Source organism: Gymnoscopelus braueri, assembly GCF_963280865.1.
Source record: "Gymnoscopelus braueri genome assembly, chromosome: 17".
Lineage (NCBI taxonomy): Eukaryota > Metazoa > Chordata > Actinopteri > Myctophiformes > Myctophidae > Gymnoscopelus > Gymnoscopelus braueri.
The window spans coordinates 21065110-21086192 of NC_137617.1; the positions used below are offsets into that span (position 1 = coordinate 21065110).

Below are 21083 nucleotides of genomic sequence, written 5' to 3' on the forward strand. Positions count from 1 at the left end.
ATCGCTCATGCAAAAGTATATAAACACTTCTATTTTATTTTCCACCTTCACATGGGTCTCCTTTTATAATAATCATAAAGTGCTCTATATTTCAGCTCGCAATTTACTTCCGCCTGGTCTGTTTTAAACAGCCAATCATCTGCGAGATAGTGAGTACCCTTTGACGTGCAAGACAGCGACACAGACAGAGGGAGAGAGAGAGAGGGGTGAGAGAAAGAGGGACGTGCAGGACAGCGACACAGACAGTGTAGAGCCATATGAAATCCATGTTAACGGAATCGCGGAAATGACCAATAAAAATGGAATTGGAATAAACGCAAAATATTGCAGAAATGCCCCTAATCTGGGAATTAATCAAAATAATTCGCGGTAAAATATTTTTTTTACCGCGAATATTTTACAAATCCACGGAACACCACCATTTTGCATGGCCACATCCTACTTTATCCTACTTTATAAACAATAAAATCCACGTAGAAATCGTCTTAGAAAGACGATAAAAATAACAATACTAATACACCGGAGCCGCCATCTTGCGCATGCTCACTGCTCAGACCGAATTCTTTGGGTAACGCTTTTGCGTGTGACACACAACAAGTGCCGTCTGCGGAGATGAAACGTGACTTCTCTGTGCCCTGACAGCAGACCTGATTCTATGGGTAAACACATTTGAAAAAAAAAACTAAACAAACGTCAATTAAAAATAAAAGATTAATGTTAGTGTAAAATGCCACCAAAAAATATTCTGAAGCCTGCTGCAGTTCAACAGAAAATAGCAAGCCGATTTTCTAAACCCAAGTCAAGTACTGCTAATGATGATGACCCCTTATAACAGAAAAACTCTGAGGTGGAGTGTTTATTATTTATATTATTATTTATTATTTCTCTTTAAAATTGAATTGAACAGTATTTCTGTGTTGCAGCACTTTAAACATTAAATGGACTATATATCTTATTAAATTGTGGACATTTATTCATTTCCACTTACCAGACACTTTTTTAATGGTAAAAATGAGCATAAAAATCAAAATACAGAATTCAGAAATATAAAAATGGAAAAAACAGAATTTTGGAAAAAATTAAACGGAATTGGGAAAAAAATAAAACGGATTTCATATGGCTCTAACAGAGGGAGAGAGAGAGAGAGAGAGAGAGGTGAGAGAGAGCGCAAGAGAAAGAGGGAAAGAGGGAGGGAGGGGGAGAGAGAGAGACAAGGAGAGCATGAGTGTGTGCGTGTGCGTGGGGGGGGAGAGACACACAGACACACAGTAGAGCTGTCAGTTCTCCTCTATAATCCCATTCGAATTTCAATATATATATATATATATATATATATACACACATAGAAGAGATATTGTGTGTTTTGGACAAACAGCAGCGTAGTGCTCATGTTCGTTGTGTGAAGCTTAATGTCACAGTGTTTGCGTTGGAGCGCCTCAGTGCGGCTGCAGAGTTCATGTGCAACCTCTTGCACAACCTCTGTGGCTTCACAGTTTCCCGTTTTCCTTCACCGTGTCTGTGTCTGCCTGGGTGCGCGAGCGACATGTTCGCTGTTCGTCATGTGTTGTCTGCCTCAGCCCACGGTTGCCAGGTTGCGTGACCAACAAGCAATGCACACACACAATTCGTTTGCATCTTTCCCTTTCGTTTTTTCTCCCTTTGTACTCCATTAATCTCAGAGCTAGACCACACTAGGTCTCCAGGGACCCCCAAGGGTCTCCAGGGACCCCTGTGATGTTTCGCAGGGGTCCGAAGGGGTCTGTGATGTTTTGCAGGGTTCAGAAGGGGTCCGCGATGTTTCGTGGGGGTCCCAAGACTCCCAGGGGGTCTATGTGAGACCGAGGTGGGTCCCCACTGGGTTGCCCATGTGGGCTTTAGGTGGGTTCTACCTGGGCCCTAGGTGGGCCCCAACTAGGCAAGTCTATGTGGGACCGAGGTGGGTCCCAACTGGGACTGGGCCCTAGGTGGAACCCAACTAGGCTATTCTATGTGGGACCGAACCTTATTCGACAGACAGGGGGACAGACACACAGGGACAGAGAAAGAGAGGCGCACAGGACACTCAGCGTTGCCATGTCCTCTGATTATAAGCGAATTTGCCTTACTTTTCACCAGTGTTGCCATGTCCGAATATTATAAGAGACTTCTGCCTACTTTCACACAATACTCTCGCTCACACTGTGAGGTGGCTGTAAGTTGGATCTGCGATGCGAAGTGTACGACGCGTCACGCCAGATGTGAGGGCCGCGCAGCGGCCCGAACTTCTAGTGTGTGCAATTGATTTAGGAACAATTTTGCACACGCTGCACTGATTCAGTCATAATGAATACAAGTGGTTGACTTGACAATGTCATTCACAACCAAAACTTTCCATACAGCTGTCAAATTCTACCATAAGCCGATTAAGAGCTTTTTGCATTTATACTCCTCCTGCTTGTACTAAACTTGTTCCTCGGACCCGTTATGCTGAGGCTGTTAGTCATAGATAATGTTTCTTTTTCTTTTGTTCAAACCAAAGTGAATAGTCCATTCCACCATTTCATTCTTTCATTGTATTGATATAGACAGCAGGAATGCTGAAATGGACTGCATTGAGGAGGAACAGGAGGTGATTTGACTGGATTCAATCCCAGTCCAGCAGTGGTGTGCGTGCAGTTCCAGAGGCAGGCATCAAAAAGGCTAAGCCATCAATTTCAATGCTTTATTGCCCTGTCAACATATTTTTCATACATATAGGTGATGGTTAGTGTGTGTTGCATAGCAACACACACAAACCATCACTTATATGGCCAAGTTACACCTGACATGGTGTTCTGTACCGTTTGGATGTGCGTTTGATGTAAGGTGCATTCTAGAACATTCAAATAATCAATGTAGACTTACTTGGATATTACCGGTATGTCTCTTATAGTGGAAACTTTAAATAACATTTTAAGTGAAAATGTAATAATAACAAAAATAACTAGAAGGTACTGTTCCTGAAGAAACAGTGTGGGATCGCTAAGAATGTTGATGGTATTGAGTATTGATAGTGTTAGTAGAGTTAAAGGTTTTAAAGGTTTTAAAGGTTTTAAAGGTTTTAAAGTTTTGAAAGGTTCTAAAGGTTTGAAAGGTTTAAGAGGTTTGAAAGGTTTAAGAGGTTCTAAAGGTTTGAAAGGTTCTAAAGGTTCTAAAGCTTTGAATGGTTCTAAAGGTTTGAAAGGTTTGAAAGGTTTAAGAGGTTCTAAAGGTTTGAAAGGTTTAAGAGGTCCTAAAGGTTTGAAAGGTTCTAAAGGTTTGAAAGGTTTGAAAGGTTTGAAAGGTTTGAAAGGTTTGAAAGGTTTAAGAGGTTCTAAAGGTTTAAGAGGTTCTAAAGGTTTGAAAGGTTCTAAAGGGTATTTACTTTAAATTATTTTTAGTCACTTTATTTACTTTAAAGTATTTTTTACTAATTTTTACAACTTTTAAGTATTTTTACTATTTTTTTCAACTTTTAAGTATTTTTACTCATGTTGAGTACTTTTAAGTATTTTTACTCATGTTGAGTACTTTTAAGTATTTTTACTCAGTATAAGTACTCTTAAGTATTTTTAATCAAGGTACTTACTTTAAAGTATTTTTAGTCACTTTATTTACTTTAAAGTAGCTTTTACTAATTTTTACAACTTTTAAGTATTTTTACTCTTTTTATCAACTTTTAAGTATTTTTACTATTTTTTTCAACTTTTAAGTATTTTTACTTATTTTGAGTACTTTTAAGTATTTTTACTCAATATAAGTACTCTTAAGTATTTTTACTCAAGGTATTTACTTTAAAGTATTTTTAGTCACTTTATTTACTTTAAAGTAGCTTTTACTAATTTTTACAACTTTTAAGTATTTTTACTCTTTTTATCAACTTTTAAGTATTTTTACTCTTTTTATCAACTTTTAAGTATTTTTACTTTTTAAAAAGTGAAATATCTCTAAAAGTACAAATTATTTCAAAAAATTCTAATGGTAGCCAATATGTCCTAAGTAGGCTGAACGTTATAGAGTTGGAACGGAGTTTCTATCTAAAAGTATGAATTTCTCCATTGAAATGAATGGGAGTTTTTTAGAAGTAAAAAGTGAAATATCTCTAAAAGTACAAATTATTTCAAAAATTCAAATGGTAGCCGACATGTCCTGAGTAGGCCGAACGTTGAAGAGTTGGAACGGAGTTTGTAGCTAAAAGTATGAAGGACTAGTTAGGGGCCAAAAAACGGTGTTGACAATAACAGTAGTGTGATCGCTTTAGCGATCCCACAATGAAGAATGAAGAATGCCTGAGAAAGATTACTATAACTATAACAAAACTTCACAAGGTAATCAAATGAAGCAGAGCTAATCACACTTTATACAGTAGGAATGGTCATAATTGGTCTTTGATGATTCCATAGTACACCATCTGGAACACCATCTGGTTGGTGCAATATATTTTTGTATTGTAAAGCGTTCTTGGGTTTTTGAAAGGCGCTATATGAATTCAAGTTATTATTATTATTATTACTATTATATTTATCTTAAGTAACTTACAGCATGGACACACATGGGTGAGCCCAAAGGGAGTGGCTCTAATAATTTACAATAGGAACATGATTAAGATATATTTGTCTTTGATGTGAACGAAAGGCAAGCAAGTTATTTGCAACTGAGTTCTGACCTCTGCAGTTTTTCTTTGGAATATTATTTTATTTTTGCCTATGCTGAATGGAGCACATTTCACTTCTACCATTTCTACAAATTTTAGCTAACAGGAAACCCATAACAATGATGTCTAATCTCTTTATTCCAAAACAGAAGTCTTCAGTAGATTTTGCTCAAGACCCCAAATATTCAAAATCAAGAGCCAAAGCACTAGATAATGCAATGCTCCCCAAGTCTTTTATTGGGGAAACGGTCTTGAAACACCACTTACTGGGTCATGACCCACTGGCTGAGAAACAATATGCCCAACAATGAATAACAGCATTAACGTCTATTCTCTACTATCTGCGGTTTTCCTCACCTTTCCAGTGCCTGGACCTTGGCTGTGTGTCTCTCCTCCAGCTCAGACAGTTTCCTGCTCAGGGAGTCCGTCTCCTGCCTCAGCCCAGCAGAGTGCTCCATCTCCCCATCCAACAGGCTACGGAGAGACCTGCGAGAGATGCCGACAGCCGGTCACACCTACTGTACTGTATATTCAATGTTTATATACGACGATATAAGTCTGTCCATTGTGTGCGTGCTTCATCTCCTAATTTAAATATATGTTAGGTGTTACATATGAGCTTTACATCCTCGCTGAAAGTGACAGATTTTCAAGTAAATAACTTCAAATGTTTCACTTTAGAATCAGCTTTTTAATGCAATCATACATCAAAGCACACAGTAAAATCCTTGTGAATTAAGTGTAAATGTGACCAAAAGAGTTAAACAGGACTTTTACAGTGAATATGTTGGCCTTATTCACAAGATGCAATCCGTAACTTTTATTTAAAGACTGGTTTCTCCCGCATGAGACCAAATTTTTGCCACTCAGCAAAGAGGCAATCCTACAGAGATATTGCACTTGCAGCTTCAGGCAGTAATACGTGTCAACCAGCAGGTGTCCTACCCAACACGAGGGTCTACATTTCTCAATGGAAAAGTAGTATATGGAGACTACCGCCAACCACTGCAGATGTACTCATTATATTATATTAACATACTCTACCATACAGATTGGTTCAAATAATATTGTATTCATTAAAATAAGTTCTGCATTGCAGCTTTAGCTATAAGAGTGTACAAGGAGATCAAAGCCCAACATACGTGTTCTGTTCATCCAGTTCGTCCTTCCTGTTCATCATGGCTACGATGGCCTGACGCAGCTCCACTAGAGAGAGGAGAGACAGCACACTCATATAAGATACCTGGACACTCATACTCCCAATACATTACAATGATTATCTGAACACAGTACACACAATCCAATACATTACAATCGATACAATGATATCTGAACACACAGAATGCAGTACATTAAACACACCCACAGTCCCATTCATTACAATGACACCTGGACAATGGATATTTCTAATACATTATCCAATGCACCAAACCTACATACTTGATGAAACTAAAGTAGCAATAGCACATTTTATTTTCTTCAAGATACACACTAAACCACTGCGTTTTCCCTCTCAGCTTTCCTACTGTCTGTCTGAGAGAATTTAAATACTCAGGGGAGTGAACTGCCTGCTCTCCTTCATGGAAGGCAAAAAATAGAAAAAATATCAAAGCATCAAAATATGTAGAGAGCTGCTTATCATTGGCATCAGGTCTTTCATAGCGCTGGCTGTTTTGCTGTATCATCAATAGAAGTCATGTTCGTCTTAGCTGATCATCAGAATCCTGATGACTCCAGCCCTCTGTGCTACCTGAATCCTAATTCACACGTTGTAAGCACTTTATGTCCATACTTGTTGTATGAAATGTGCTATATAAATAAATGTGACTTGACACTTTTGGTATTCATCGATTCAGCTAATCCAATTTTAACTTTTGTTTATGTCCATGGGGACAGTGGCCCTCATTTATCAACGCGGCACAGACCAAATAATGGGCGTACGGCGAGATCACCGCAACTTTCGGCATCTGACGTTGGCTTCATCCTACCGTACGCTGAGATCTCACGTCTGGTCGAGACCAGTTGTTGACGTTGGCTTCGCCCGTTTATTCCATTGTAGACCTGCGGAGCAGCATTGTCTGACTGTCTGACAGGCATCTGGACACATAATCCACTCCTAAATGGAGAGTTATGTAGGCTACACAACCTGGCTGGGTTAAGGATATAAACCCGACGATCGAATCTCTTATTAACGAGGCAGCACGGGATCACTGCCGCCCGCCCGAGTCTCACGGGGAATATCCTATGTTACTGCTCGGTATGGGTTAAATAAATTAATTTACAAACGTATTCCATTCATGGCTATGTGATTGGTATCATAATATGACATTCATGTAGGCTACAAGCCTACGTGACAAAGATTGTAGCGCTACGAATGTGTGTGTGCATGTGTGTGTGTGCGTGTGTGTGTGTCTGTGTCTGTGTGTGTGTGTGTGTGTGTGAGAGAGAGAGAGAGGCGTGTGTGTGTGCGTGTGTGGCGAGCGGGGGAAACTCTTTCTTATTGGCTTTTCATGATGTGTTTGGTCGTATTATGGTTCTTCATGTCGTAAAATCGTGGCGTTTTGAGAATATTTAAGGGCGTGTTATTTAAATGACGCTCGTTTTCAGACGTGAGATTTATCAAAGCTCCGACCTGATGTACGCTAGGATTGGCTGTAAAGGATCCTTTGATAAATGTGACTTTGACGTTGGTGTACGGCCGAATATATAGAAAAATATTAGCCTTTTTTACGCTCCGTTGATAAATGAGGGCCAGTGTCTACACATGGCTCATTACCTGTGCTGCGAGCGCTCTGCTTTTTGTGCTAGCCAGTGAAGGAGAAATTAAGACAACAAAAGGTGTCAACAATAACCTAACCGTTTTTCCATTAAACCAGTTATCTCCTTATCTCCATGCAGCTCTTACAGTATGTTGCTTGTTCTTTCTCCAAAATCTTGTGTATTACATGATTACACCTTACCAGGTCACTAATCGTTCTGACTAGTGGCGTCATGCCCATTGAAGCTGCAGATTTTTGAGATGCAAAAAATATAAATAATATTGTCTCATGCATGAATGACGCACATGCTTGGGGCGTGCGTGCGTGTGAACTGAGCTCCCATTGAAGCCCACGGGCAGGCCTAAGCACGTTCCTCGCTCGTGCATGAGATGGTTTGCACCAGAAATAGTTTAAAAAGTAACTTTTCTTCAACATAAAGTGATGTTGTATCGACATACAACTGGATATAAAACACTTTAGATTACACTGCGGGCGTTGTTTTGGTTATAAACCGATTTTTTTATATTGTTTTGCGGCTAATTTTGTATGCCTATTTACTTAATTTCATCAAGTATTTTCTTATGTGCTGCTGGATGATTCTTCATTCACCATAAAGGAAAGTTATACAAACGAAAATTCTCCTTGTATTCAAGCCATCCCGGGGTGACTAAATGACAGAAATAAAAAGTGTTTTGGGTGAAGTACTCCTTTAAATTAGCCAACCTCCAAATGTTTTATTCAAGTCTGGATTGCCGCCATGACAGTAGATCTTCTTTTTTTTTGTCCTGGCCATGGTACCTTGCAACCTCTAGACGTGCTCAGAGATGTTGTAGTGGTTAAGACATCCTGCTTAAGAGCTTTCCTGTTACGCTGCCTCACTTTGCCGTCTCCATTTTAAGTAGAGGAGACCTTCCTAATGGCGGCAGAATTTGGAACATTTAACAGCGTTTAGCACATCTAAGTTAGCTTGACCCCAGCCCCCTGAATCCCTAGCCACGGCCATTAAAAGAAATCTTTGCTGCAATTCAAGGATTAAGGGTTAGAATAATAATGGAGCTAAACTAAATGAAAATGCACGCTGGGTGTCAGGCTAGTGTCTAGTGGTAATTTCCAACCCTGAATTGTCAGGTTGTGATCCGAGGAGGAACGTGGTGGTTAATGTCTCGTCTAATCATCATGGTAACACGGTCATACTGTAGGAGGTTACTGCGTTTCAGATTGGCAGTACAGAGAACAGCTTTTACCATGGAATCCAAAAACTACATCCTTGAGATATAGCTGCAATCCAACTTTCCCCAACTGTGCACAAACTCCCTCACAAAAGACACAAGAGATGTCAGTCGTACCACCTGAATCAGGTATTCAGTTGCACACTCACACACACTCACTCAAACAAATGCAAAATGCATACACCGCAATAAAGCCCTATACTTATAAGAAATGTATGGTGTCAGGGCCCTCTGTCCACTATTCTCACACATTAACTTACTAACACACAAATCCACTCTCACTCTTTCACGCATGCACGTCTTGCTCCCTCCCCCACACACACTCATGCAGTCACCCACTCACACGTCAGTACAGCCTTATAACAGGTGTGCTGTCAACGTAGTCTCTCACTCATGTCGCGCGCACACACACACACACACACACACACACACACACACACACACACACACACACACACACACACACACACACACACACACACACACACACACACACACACACACACACACACACACACACACACACACACACACACACACACACACACACACACAGAGCACAAATCTCATAACAAAAACATGTCAGTGTAACCCAGACTAAAGTACTTAGTCATTCGCTCACTCACCTTCATTCGCGCACGCACACACACACAAACACACACACACGCACACACACACACAAACACACACAGTGCAACACTCATAACAAATGCATGATCTCAGTGACTCGAGTAGGGCTTGCTCCAGCGCGAGCTCTCTAATAAGTGCCTGCTCGGAGGGAGGCAATGAACAGAGAAAAAGAAAGAGGAGGAGGAGCAGTTGGATGATGAAGAGCAGAGGAGATTGAAACTGAGTTGTACTGGTGGAGGCATAAGCAGCAGAGAGAGGAAAGAAGTCCATTATCTTAGCGGCGCCACTTTCCACATCAGCGGGACAGGAATAAACGTGACCTTTGAGGCGACCACGCAGAAATAAACGTGACCTTTGATGCGTCCACGCATTCCCAGCGGGAGGCAGCCAACAAGCCATTAGGGACTCGAGTGAGCAGACACCTCCTTCATACACACACACACACACACACATGCTGATATGCGGAATGTGTGTAGAGGTTCAGCTTATTATACTTATTTCCAATTATCTTTTTTTCCATTCCTCTACCACTTTAGTCATTATGCCAAGTCCTCCATGTCGTCCTCGTCACAGCTTACCCCTATTGTTTGGTCTGGGGAGGTTGTAGACAACCGCGTTTCCTCTGATACACACAAAGTTGCCAGCTGTGTGTGTGTGTGTGTGTGTGTGTGTGTGTGTGTGTGTGTGCGTGTATGCGTACGTGCACTTTCCACTTATGTGCGCTAGGACAACTGTGCATGCACTCACCTTTATGCATAAACAGTGTGTGCGAGTGCGTGTGTGTGTGTCCTGTCCGTGTATCCATATGGTCTGTGAGGACAATGGTTCCATTAATAGATGCATTAGTCCTGAACTAGCTCATGTAATGGTGGTGCCAGGCCTAGTGAATTACAGACTCCAGTCCATACACTTCAATTAATGGACGCCACAAGCTCACAGCCTGTCAAGCCTGGATGGAAATAATTTAGGAACAGCTTGCATGCTCACACCTTTTTCCCTTTGCTTTCTAGTTGTTTTGTTTTTTCCGTCTTATTGTGATTTCATTTCCCTCTCTACTAGTGTGGTGTGGGTTTAAACCCGAACCACCCCGCCCCTGACCTAACCCGCAAAAATATGTTTCAATTAACAACACGACACTGACCCACCCTGTTCCGTAAATTTGTTTTCGGCCGGGGTTCATCGCACCTGCGATAATTGGGTCTGAAGCTTACCCGAACCCGCCCGACCCACGGGTCTACCCGCGCATCACTACTCTCTACTCTTCTTGCTAGCCTGTTATCATTCCAGGTTGCCTGTTCCCACACTCTTACTTTTACACATATACTACTAGGGCATTAACGACTTCTGAGTCCACTTGTCTGTCAATAACAGTCGAGTCGACGCGTCGTTTGATGACGTCATCACATTGACACAGAGGGGGGGGGCCACACAGACTGCTGTCCAACAATGAGCAGCAGCATCTGTCTCATTACAGACAAACAGCTTACTACAAAAAGAACAGCCACCCAGTAAAGTTGAACAGTCATTTTTCTGGGAATGGTTTCCACTGCCATGTGAGAGTGGACGTCTCAACTTCCCCAGGAGTTCACGGAATAGCCTAAAAGCAATCCTTTCCCCCTTAACGCAACCTACGGCTCTTTTATAATGTTAATTTTACAGATTCCATGGCAGCCAGCAACATTGGATAATGATACATAATGTTGGATGCATTTATCCAACAGGATAAAGTTTGCTGCTTCTGTTCTGACAGGCAGTTCAGCCGGTCAATGGGACAGAGCGCAGTCAGCGGACCTCAGCACATCAAAGGCAGAGCAGCAGCTGAAAAGCACTCGTTAATGTTTAGAATTGCCGATGGTCATGTTGAAAACCCGAATGTGCCGTACACTGCTAGTTGGAAAAGGGGAGAATCACTCCTGTCCTTAACAAATAACCAATCCTAAATACAGTTTGCATTCTGTACACACGCACATATGCAGCTATAATAATAATAAGAAGACATTTAAATTAAATAAAAAGGCGACTTTTCGACTTCTTCCGGTGGGCGTCGACTTGTGTTAATGACATTGCCGCGTCAACATTTTGGTTAATGCCCTAACATGTACTGTAAACAAATAAGACACAATGCTATTATGTACACAGAAGCACAGGCACACACCTCCTACCTGGTACAAACAACCGGACCACCACTCACATGCCTAAAATGCCACCAGTGTGTGCATGCGTGTGCATACACACACACACACACACACACACACACACACACACACACACACACACACACACACACACACACACACACACACACACACACACACACACACACACACACACACACACACACACACACACACACACACACACACACACACACACACACACACACACACACACACACACACACCAGCTCCCCAGTGTGACCTCCTGTTTGTAAGGGGTAATAGATTGGACAACAGCTCCATCCCCTTTCTATGAAGCAGCTCCACTCACTTCTGCTAACTCTCTCTCTCACACTCACACACAAATAAACACACACACACAAACACACACACAGAGGTTGAGGAGTCACTTCACATCGCATCAGTTCGAGGATCAGAAGGTCTAAGCTCTGATTAGCCCTAGGGCACAGAGCACATCAAATGCCCACTCTCTACATTACACCAAAAGCAGACTGTCTATCTGTGTGTGTGTGTGTGTGTGTGTGTGTGTGTGTGTGTGTGTGTGTGTGTGTGTGTGTGTGTGTGTGTGTGTGTGTGTGTGTGTGTGTGTGTGTGTGTGTGTGTGTGCCCATGAGTGCGTGCGTGAGTGAGTGAGTGTGTGTGTGAGTGTGAGTGTGTGTGTGCGTATTTGTAAGAGAGAGACCTGGGAGTCTGCCTGTCAGCTGTTTGAAACAACAATGCTGCCTTCAAGTGCTTGTCAAGCACGTTAAATCTCAAATCTATTTGCTAATCATGCATCTCAGATGTGATGTAAATAGCCGCCGTTCGCTCCATCTGACTTCAATCTCAGTGATGAAATCCTTTGATTTGTACAGTTCAGGGTACTTCTACAGTCAGTAACCCACCGATACTGAGATAAGACTGCCACCTGGTGTTCTCATTTGGTATTGCTGAAAGGCACACATAGCAGGACTGCATTGTCTTGTTCTACAACTAAGGCTTGATTTATACTTAGTTGTGCGACTGTATCACGCACATACATTTGCAGAATTCTGAGATCTAATATTTTAGGTGTGCGACATGATGCACAACCAAGAATAAATCAGGAATAACAAACTAGTCCTCATCCTGCTCCCCAGTCGGTACTGCATTCTTACAATATTAAACAACCAGAATCTAAGCAGGCACAGTATAAGTACAATTGATAAGATGGCTGATAGCTGTACTGGAAATAGGTGTTCAGAAACTATCAGTCCAAGGATTATAACTGTTTTATTGGCTAACTTGCATACTCACAACTATGAACTCAAAACTCTGCAAAACCAGAGAACAACTACTGTATGACTCTTTGTCATACAGTGACAGAGACTGAAGGAGAAGGGAGACACTTACCCACTGTCATTGACTCAGGCAGGCCAGGAGTTGGCAGGACACTGGAGAGAGGACCAGCCTGGACAGGCGGACTGGCCTCCATGCTGGAAAACATGAGGACAACAGGTCACACTGACATCCTAACTTTGAAATGATAGACAGATTTGGGCAATAACACAAAGCCCAATTATTCTCTCTCTCCCTCCCTCTCTCTCTGACACGGTCGAGGCAGATGGCCGCCCACCCTAGAGTCTGGGTCTGCCTGACGTTTCTTCCAGTTGCTCAGGGTGGGACAATGTCGGGTCTCTGCTCTACATGTAAAGTGTCTTGAGACAACTTGTTGTGATTTGACACTTTAATAAAAATGTAACTGAATTGAAATTGAATTATGATGCCTACCAAACAAACCTACACCCTCTCTACCTAACCCTAGACTTTTAAGCGCCCAAAGACAAGTCATAGAGTTTGAAGTCACAGACAAGGCATTAAGATTTGGAAAAGATCTGGCAGGGTAACTATTTGCAAGAAAACAACTACATTCCTTTCAAGATTATTTCCCATGAGCATGTGCCAAGTCTAAAGACTTCAGATAATATTAAACGTGTTTGATCAGAACATCAAGACAAGAAAAATATTGACATTTAATACCGAGTTTTATGACCACCTTGCACCAAACGATCAAGGTGAGGGGTGCCCGCCACAACTCTAGCAATACTCTCATGATATTATTCTGACATTGGAAATGTGTCTGCAACAGTGAAACCACTTGAAAGTCTTTTGGTGTAAGATACAAATTATAAAGTCAATAAGAATGAAAGAAACCTTGAATTCTAACAGCAATAAGACTTGGTTAGCTCTTTCAAATAAGTAACACACAGTACTGCAGTAAAAAGGGAAAGACAATTGACACCATATTAGTTGCACCGCAGGACAGGATGCATTTCAATTCAGTGATAAGGTCAAACATTATTTGTACAGCCCATTTAATAAGCCTGTGAAAAGCAGCTGGCAGTGTATAGAAATATGCATACAAAAAAGAATGGAAATTTCCATAAATATATGAATACAAAGAATACAATATGAGGAAACATTGAATAGAGAATGAACAGTCATGTACTTGAACTGTAGCTGCGAACGGCTGCTCTCGCAGTTTCCCACGGGTCCTGCTCGCTCAGACTGAGCAGGAAATGCAGCCATGTCCTCCACTGATCTCACTGAAAACAAAATGGAAGTGAAAGTGAATATCAGACAGACAGATTCATGAAAAGTCCCTAGAAGTCCCTCTGATGTAAGCAATCTCAGAGTCAACGGAATGGTGAACCAGACACCAGGGCAACATCCAACACAATATAACAGAATAGGCAGAAAAATAAAGGCAACATTTTAAATCCTAAGTATGATTTAAATGAGCCCATTATGGAGAGTGCAAGCATCAAAGATCAAAATCACACAGCAGATGAAATGAGCAAGCAGTGACCCGAAGCAATGTATATAATATGTATTAATATGGCTCACAGTGCATTACTTCTGCAAAGGGAAGTGCATGTAGCCAGTCCTTGAGGACTGACAGGAAAAACATATCATATAAAAACAAACATATAATATCTATAATGATATCTTCTATTAGTGGTAATAAATATTTATAAAAGCAATTATCTATCAACCAACCAGGTGGGATACATGGTGCAAACAACTTTATCTTTAAAATAACTTTTTTAGCCAGGCTTTGTGTTTTGTTTTGTTTGAGCTGTTCAGTTCTTTAATGTTCTTCTAATTTGATTGTTTTACTTTTTAATTTGAGATGCTTATTTCAAATAAAGCAATATGAACACAAATATAAATTAAATGCAATGCTGTTGTTTGGTGTGTGTGTGTGTGTGTGTGTGTGTGTGTGTGTGTGTGTGTGTGTGTGTGTGTGTGTGTGTGTGTGTGTGTGTGTGTGTGTGTGTGTGTGTGTGTGTGTGTATACCTATACCAATACATGTACGTACATATTATAATAAAACACGCCTACACACACACAAGTTAGTACCAGGGGAAAAAAAGAAAAGAGACTAAGAAAATAACCAAGTAAATAAGCAAATAAAGATTGATTGATTAAGGAAGGACACTAGTGATGCGCGGGTCGGGTTTTTTCATAACCCGCCCCGCCCGCCCCGCCACGGAACCCAACCTGCCCCAACCCGTCCCGCAGAACAATATATAAATCAACGACTCGGCCCGCCCCGCGACCTGCGGTGAAAAAAGAAGATAATCATCATCAAAGCTCAGATGTATATAGCGCTCTTTTAAGTACCCAAAGTCGCTTTAAATGTCTACAGTAGCACAATATTGTCATGTGCTAAATTAGGGATGTGAAACGACTCATATTTGGCGAGTCGACATGTGGAGGGCATGTGTCGATCGATTTTTCTTTCATTTATTTATTTTGCGGAGTGGAGAGCCAAATTGATCTTTCCTTTAAGCGCCACAACTTCTGCAGCTTTACCCATCATGTTTAGAATTTGCATCAAAGCCCTAATGATAATAAAAATGAGACTTTATTTTGTAAACATGTGTTTATTAAACACAGAACACTTGTTTAATCCATAGGCTACAGCAGCCTAACTAAAAATGTCAGACTGAGCTCTCCGTCCCGATGCCAAATAATAATAACACAACACGTTCAACAATATATAGCTATAAGGCCTCATATAAACTTTTATAACATCTTACGGAGCGTTTGGTAACCTCAGCGAGGTACTCGCCCTAAAACACTGTCTCCCCGGATCAAATCCGGCGACCTGGGAACGATCGCCACCAGGTACTCCTACACGTAACCTCAGTAAAAAATGGGGGCGAGTGTGTTTTCTCGGGCGATCGTTCCAGTTACCTCAGCGTACGTTCTCTCTCTCGGCGCGCTGTCATTGTTTGACGACAGGGCACAGTGTATTCTGGAAATGCCATCAGCTCAAGGAAGCCTTTCCCCTCGACAACATAAGAGTATTCTTAAACAATCTACAAATGAAATTATCAAAAGTCCTATAGCATTAGGTCTTTAAACACCAGGATAGAACATGAATAGCCACAAACGCCACAACTACAGAGCTGGTGAAGTTCAAGCGTGAACCATCAATAAGGCTTTGCAGGTTCAGCGCTGAGTCCTACCTGGCTGGGGGTCAGCAGAGGTCACCGGGATAAGGATGTCTGAGCTGCTGTGGTCCATTATCACCTGTATGGGGCTCCATGTGGACACACTGGACAGGCTTCCCACCACCACCCTGGAGAAAGACAGGGGTAAGGACAGGACAGGTGGATTCAAATGTCACCAGACATCTTCTTAATCATCTTTTTATTTGTTGATCTGTTTATTTATTTATAAGAAAGGGAAACTTAAGTCTGAGCTGTACTTAGCTGCGTGCGAGTGAGACGTGTCCTGAGCTTGTAGCTCTGCCATTTTCGGTGCGTGACACGCGCACGCAACTAAGTAGAAATCAGGTAAAAGCGTGCCTATGCACTTATGTCGGCTTTGACGCTGCTAAATGGTTGCACGGCCACACTAGGATGTGGCCAAAAAATTGCAGTGTGATACATCATATTTGTAACAATTGTTCTGTGAGCAGTAAGACACTCAAGACAGACTTAAAACGTGTCCACTCACTGGTCTGAGCCAACAAGGTCATCTGCATGGGTCGGTGCTCTGGGCTTGTACACGTCCTCTTCGTCTTCCTCATTCTCCTCCTCTTCCTCGTTGTCTATGCTCTTGCTGTCCGGCAGCTGGGGTGCAGGTGCTGCATTTGCTGTAGCACTAGCAGTCGTACTAGTAGCAGTGCTACTAGCAGTGGGAGGAAGGTTGTACGAGAAATTGTGGGGGCGCTGGGGGCTGACGATGCCTGGCTCGGGCATGCCATTGTGGGGAGGGAGGGAGAGGGAGAAGGCAGGCTCCAGGGGGTCCATGCCCTCCTCCACGCTGCCCCAGGGAGCTACACGGCTCTTCGGCACCTCTGCCCCGCCTCCGCCCCCCTCCTCCTCGTCCTCCGCCCCTCCCCCATCCAGCTCGTCGTCGAAGGAGATGATGTTTGTGATCTTCTTCCTCCTACGGCGCTCCTTCCTCAGCCCAGAGTCTGAATGGAGACGAAGAGAAGAGAAGAGAAGAGAAGAGAAGAGAAGAGAAGAGAAGAGAAGAGAAGAGAAGAGAAGAGAAGAGAAGAGAAGAGAAGAGAAGAGAAGAGAAGATTTCAACAACATATGTCTGGAAGATGAAGCCATTTGGATGTCAGGTAACACTAGGTCTTCCTTACCAGCAGAGATACTGCGTGGCATGACGGGCAGCGGGTCCGAGATCCCTCTTCCTCCCCCCGTGCCTCCTCCTCCAACGAGTCCTCCAGGTGTGAAACCCGGCACGGCTGACGTGGCCGTGCTGATCTCCCGCAGGAGGCTGCTGACGCCCTGCGTCGACTCCTTCCACAGGCTCCCGATGCCCTGGGTGGACTCCTTCAGGAGGTGGGTCACTGACGAACCCGCGCCACCACCACCTCCTGTCCCACTGCCTCCCACTCCTCCTCCCCCGTTAAGGTCGCTGTTGTCAATGTTGATTGCAAACAGAATGGAGTTCAAACCTGCAGAGGAAGCCGAACACGGTACAGTTCTCAGTTACGGGTACACTGCACAGTGCAAGCACTCAGTGAACGTTTCAAAAAGACAGACAAACGAGGTCTAAAGCCAAATCAATACAACCATCAGCATGAGAAACAGCTGGCCACAACCCCAAAATATAAATCCACGTACAGTATGATGTCTATTGGTTTCTGTTCTGTTGTAATAATGTCGTGGGGTTCCGTTTCCAACTCCTGTGTCAACATATGTGTACATGGAAACTACTACAAAGTATGCACCCTTCAGAACTTTTAAATAAATAAACCTTCTTATGCCACTTTAACAGTAGTTCTGTTTGTTGAATTGAATTAAGTTCAGAAACACACACACAAACTCACTCAGACAGTCACACACAAAAACACATACTGTATTCAACAAAGACAAAAAACACCTTGGAATGGCTTTACCTCACATTGATTTCCCGACAGTAACCCTCAGTGCTATAATCCTAAACTTAACCTCAAAGTCTAACTTTTCTATTGATCTAGCTATCCATTCCTCCATCCAATGCATTCAGAGGTAACACAAAACAGAGGTAAAAGAGTATCCACAGTACACACCCACACATACACTAACCTGCAGCCATTGTGGGAAGCATGCTTGCTCTCTCCTCATCCAGAGTAAAAGCCCAGTCTTCATAGTAAGCGCTGGAGAACAGAGAGGGAAAATGAGGTGAGATCAGGATACTGTATGAATCAACGGCAACAGAAGGTACACCTCAGCTCTAGTCTAGATCGGCTATTTGCACTATTAAATAGAGTGATATTAAATTTGGGGGAGACATAAAATTTCTCTTTTGGGTCTCGAGCTTAACAGTTTGGTAACCACTGCCGTAGAGAAGCTGAGAGACAGCAGGAGTATGAGAATGGCACTATACTAGATTAATACCCAGTTTGTAAAGATGCCACAAAAAGTGCAAACCTGCGAGACGCGTGGGCTCCAACACAGACAAAAGGCGAAAGAGCCTGCATCTCCTTTTAGAATTGCAGAGGCATTACAGTTGCAATGAGGCTGTGATGTTTCACACCGCTTACATCAGATTGTCATCAGAGACACGCGCTCATGCACGCACATTGGGGTGCAAAAGTTAATCAAACTAATTGATTTAATCCATTAAAAAATAATTGCGATGATGTAATAAGATAATCGATTCATATCATAACTATCTCTATCATGGGCATGTCATAGGTGAAACACTTTTTTATTTATTTAAAGTTTTTAAAGTAAAAGTAGCACTGCAGCGCGTTGTGATGTGCTTTTAGATTGGCTATTTTTGCACAACACCATTGTCCTATGAAGTATAAGATAGGGCCTAAATGACAAATCAATTCATTGATAAATCAATAATAATAAATAATCAATAGTTGCAGCCCTCCAGTCAACCTCATACTACCCCCAACCAGGTGGTCTGTCTCTTTCCCACACTGACCCGAGGCGTGAGCGGTCGGCCAGTAGGGCGTGCAGGTAGCGCTCCAGGGAGTGTTCGTTGAGGGAGCAGCGCAGCCAGGCCCGGCCGCGGCCCAGCTCCGACGAGATGTGACGAAGCGAGTAGAACCGTTGCAACTCGTGGCGGTTCAGATGCTCCTTCACATAGGACCAGAAGGTCAGGTCTGAGAAAGGGAGGAAACAAGAGGAGGGAAGTGAGGAGGGGAAGGAAGATGGAAAAGGTGTTTGTATGTATGTATGTATGTGTGTGTGTGTGTGTGTGTGTGTGTGTGTGTGTGTGTGTGTGTGTGTGTGTGTGTGTGTGTGTATGGGGGAGGAGGGGGGGGGGGGGGGGGCACGGATTTGAGCCTAATTGTAGGAACTAGGAAAGGAAAGGCCATGGGGTCACCAAAACCATCAAATTCATGGGGTTCATGAAGGTGCACAGAAAATACTTTTCAACATAATGTTGTTTGGGACCAAAGTGGTAGACAGACGAACGGACCGACAGCTATATCTTAGACCTGCTGCTAGTGGAGCTAACAAGACTGGGTTCAACGGCGTGACTTCATGTGGATCTGGGACTTCATTTGGCCAGGCTCTGATGCCAGTTGTCTATCACATACAGTATCTATGACATACTGTATGATGCGACCACCATCCACTTCCTCTTAGAAAAGCCTGGCTCTGAAAGAGTCTAGCTAATGACTTCATCCGTGCCCAAATTTTGCGGACGCTCTTATAGAGACAGCTTAGCCCGTTTCAGAGCCACACTGTAAAACGATGCAGCGTGAAGTGGACTGCCTTCTAATCTTTACAAAGAGCACATGTTCCTACAAAAGGTCTGTCTGTGGACCAGTCAAGCACTGGAGACAAAAAAGATATTTCTCAAGACTCAGCAGTCTGCGACAAATTTACTTGTTCACACCCTGAGGCACATAGCTTCACCGCCAGTAACGTCAGCAAATCCTCCATATTCAGCTGTTGCAAAAACTCAAACTGACAACTAAAACAAAGCAAAACTTTCACCTCTGTAAAGTCTCGCTTCTCCTGTATAGTTTTCTGAAGCGTGGTAATTAGTGAGAATGAACGTCTCCTGCTTTGCATGTGATTAGCATAGTGCATGATCTCTTAACGGCGCGTTTAAAATCACGCTTGCTATTTCCGGAGGTGGTGAAGCATGCTAGTTCGTTAGGAACACGTAAGCTTGTCCGTCCAAAATCCTCTTTGAATGTAAAAAGTTTCCAAAAACCTATGGTGGGCTGAACTTTCAAATGTTAATGGACAGTGGCAAAATAGTTTTGAGGATGAATGTATAATGTATCTCAATTCTCAATGTGACATTTTCCAAAGCCAGAATAAAAATGTACTAATTTTTGTTTGTCAATAATCTGTCGAGAATACCGATATTATCTCTGATATTTTCTTGTCATTTAATGCAAATACACATGATGATGTGATGTTCCATATTTTAATATTCCATATTTTAATATTAAATTATTATTAAATGCCATGATTTCATATTCAACTGTAATATAGTACATACTATATGGAATATATGCTTAAAAACGTTTTATAGCCGACATTCAGGATAGGCTTACATTCTTTGCATTTTTGAACCATTGCTTTTAAAACAAGCTTGTAATTAATTGTGTTCTTATTCGATTTGGTGCTTGAGTGACCTTGTGTTCTTGTTGGAATGGGCAGTGTCTATAGCAGAGTAGCCTTTATAGGATATAAAGCCTTTAAGGCTTAAAGCTCCTTGGTTTTATTGAGCAGTTTACATTCACTTGTATTTAGCTTTTGCTTAGATCAATGCGCTGCAGCGTTTCCTTGGCGGTCCAATCAATTAAAACAGTCTCGCAACAAACAGTTGTCTGGTGACCGGGATGTTAAGACAAAGGGTACCAAAGTATTTAGCCTATTCATGTTTGCTTGCTTGCTTGAGCAAGTGCTATCCACTTTGCTGTGACAGGGGTTCCTTGTGAGAGAGATCTCTCTACAACCTTGGCAACAAAACCAACAGAACACTACAACGGTCCATGTCCACTTTGCTGCTCATCATGTTAAGAGCTTCAGCACACCCTTGCCACACCTGACCTGCATATTGATCTTATGAAACAGACGTAGCGGAAGTTATCTCTTTAAAGAGGCTAATTGGAGCGAGGCATTAAAAGGAACTTTTTTCTTTTAACCACGATAATTGAAATGCGGGACAATCAGAACA

The 21083-nt window shown here is 42.4% G+C and overlaps 1 protein-coding gene across 1 annotated transcript in view; it reads right to left on the reverse strand.

Annotated features, from left to right (window-relative positions):
• snx29 (sorting nexin 29) overlaps positions 1-21083 on the reverse strand; it is a 159892-nt gene that overhangs the window by 134752 nt on the left and 4057 nt on the right. The window contains 9 exon segments of the mRNA XM_080456032.1: positions 5009-5137; positions 5794-5857; positions 12818-12900; positions 13914-14010; positions 15944-16056; positions 16437-16899; positions 17077-17394; positions 18008-18078; positions 18861-19041. Of these exon segments, the coding sequence (XP_080312158.1) occupies positions 5009-5137; positions 5794-5857; positions 12818-12900; positions 13914-14010; positions 15944-16056; positions 16437-16899; positions 17077-17394; positions 18008-18078; positions 18861-19041 (1519 nt within the window).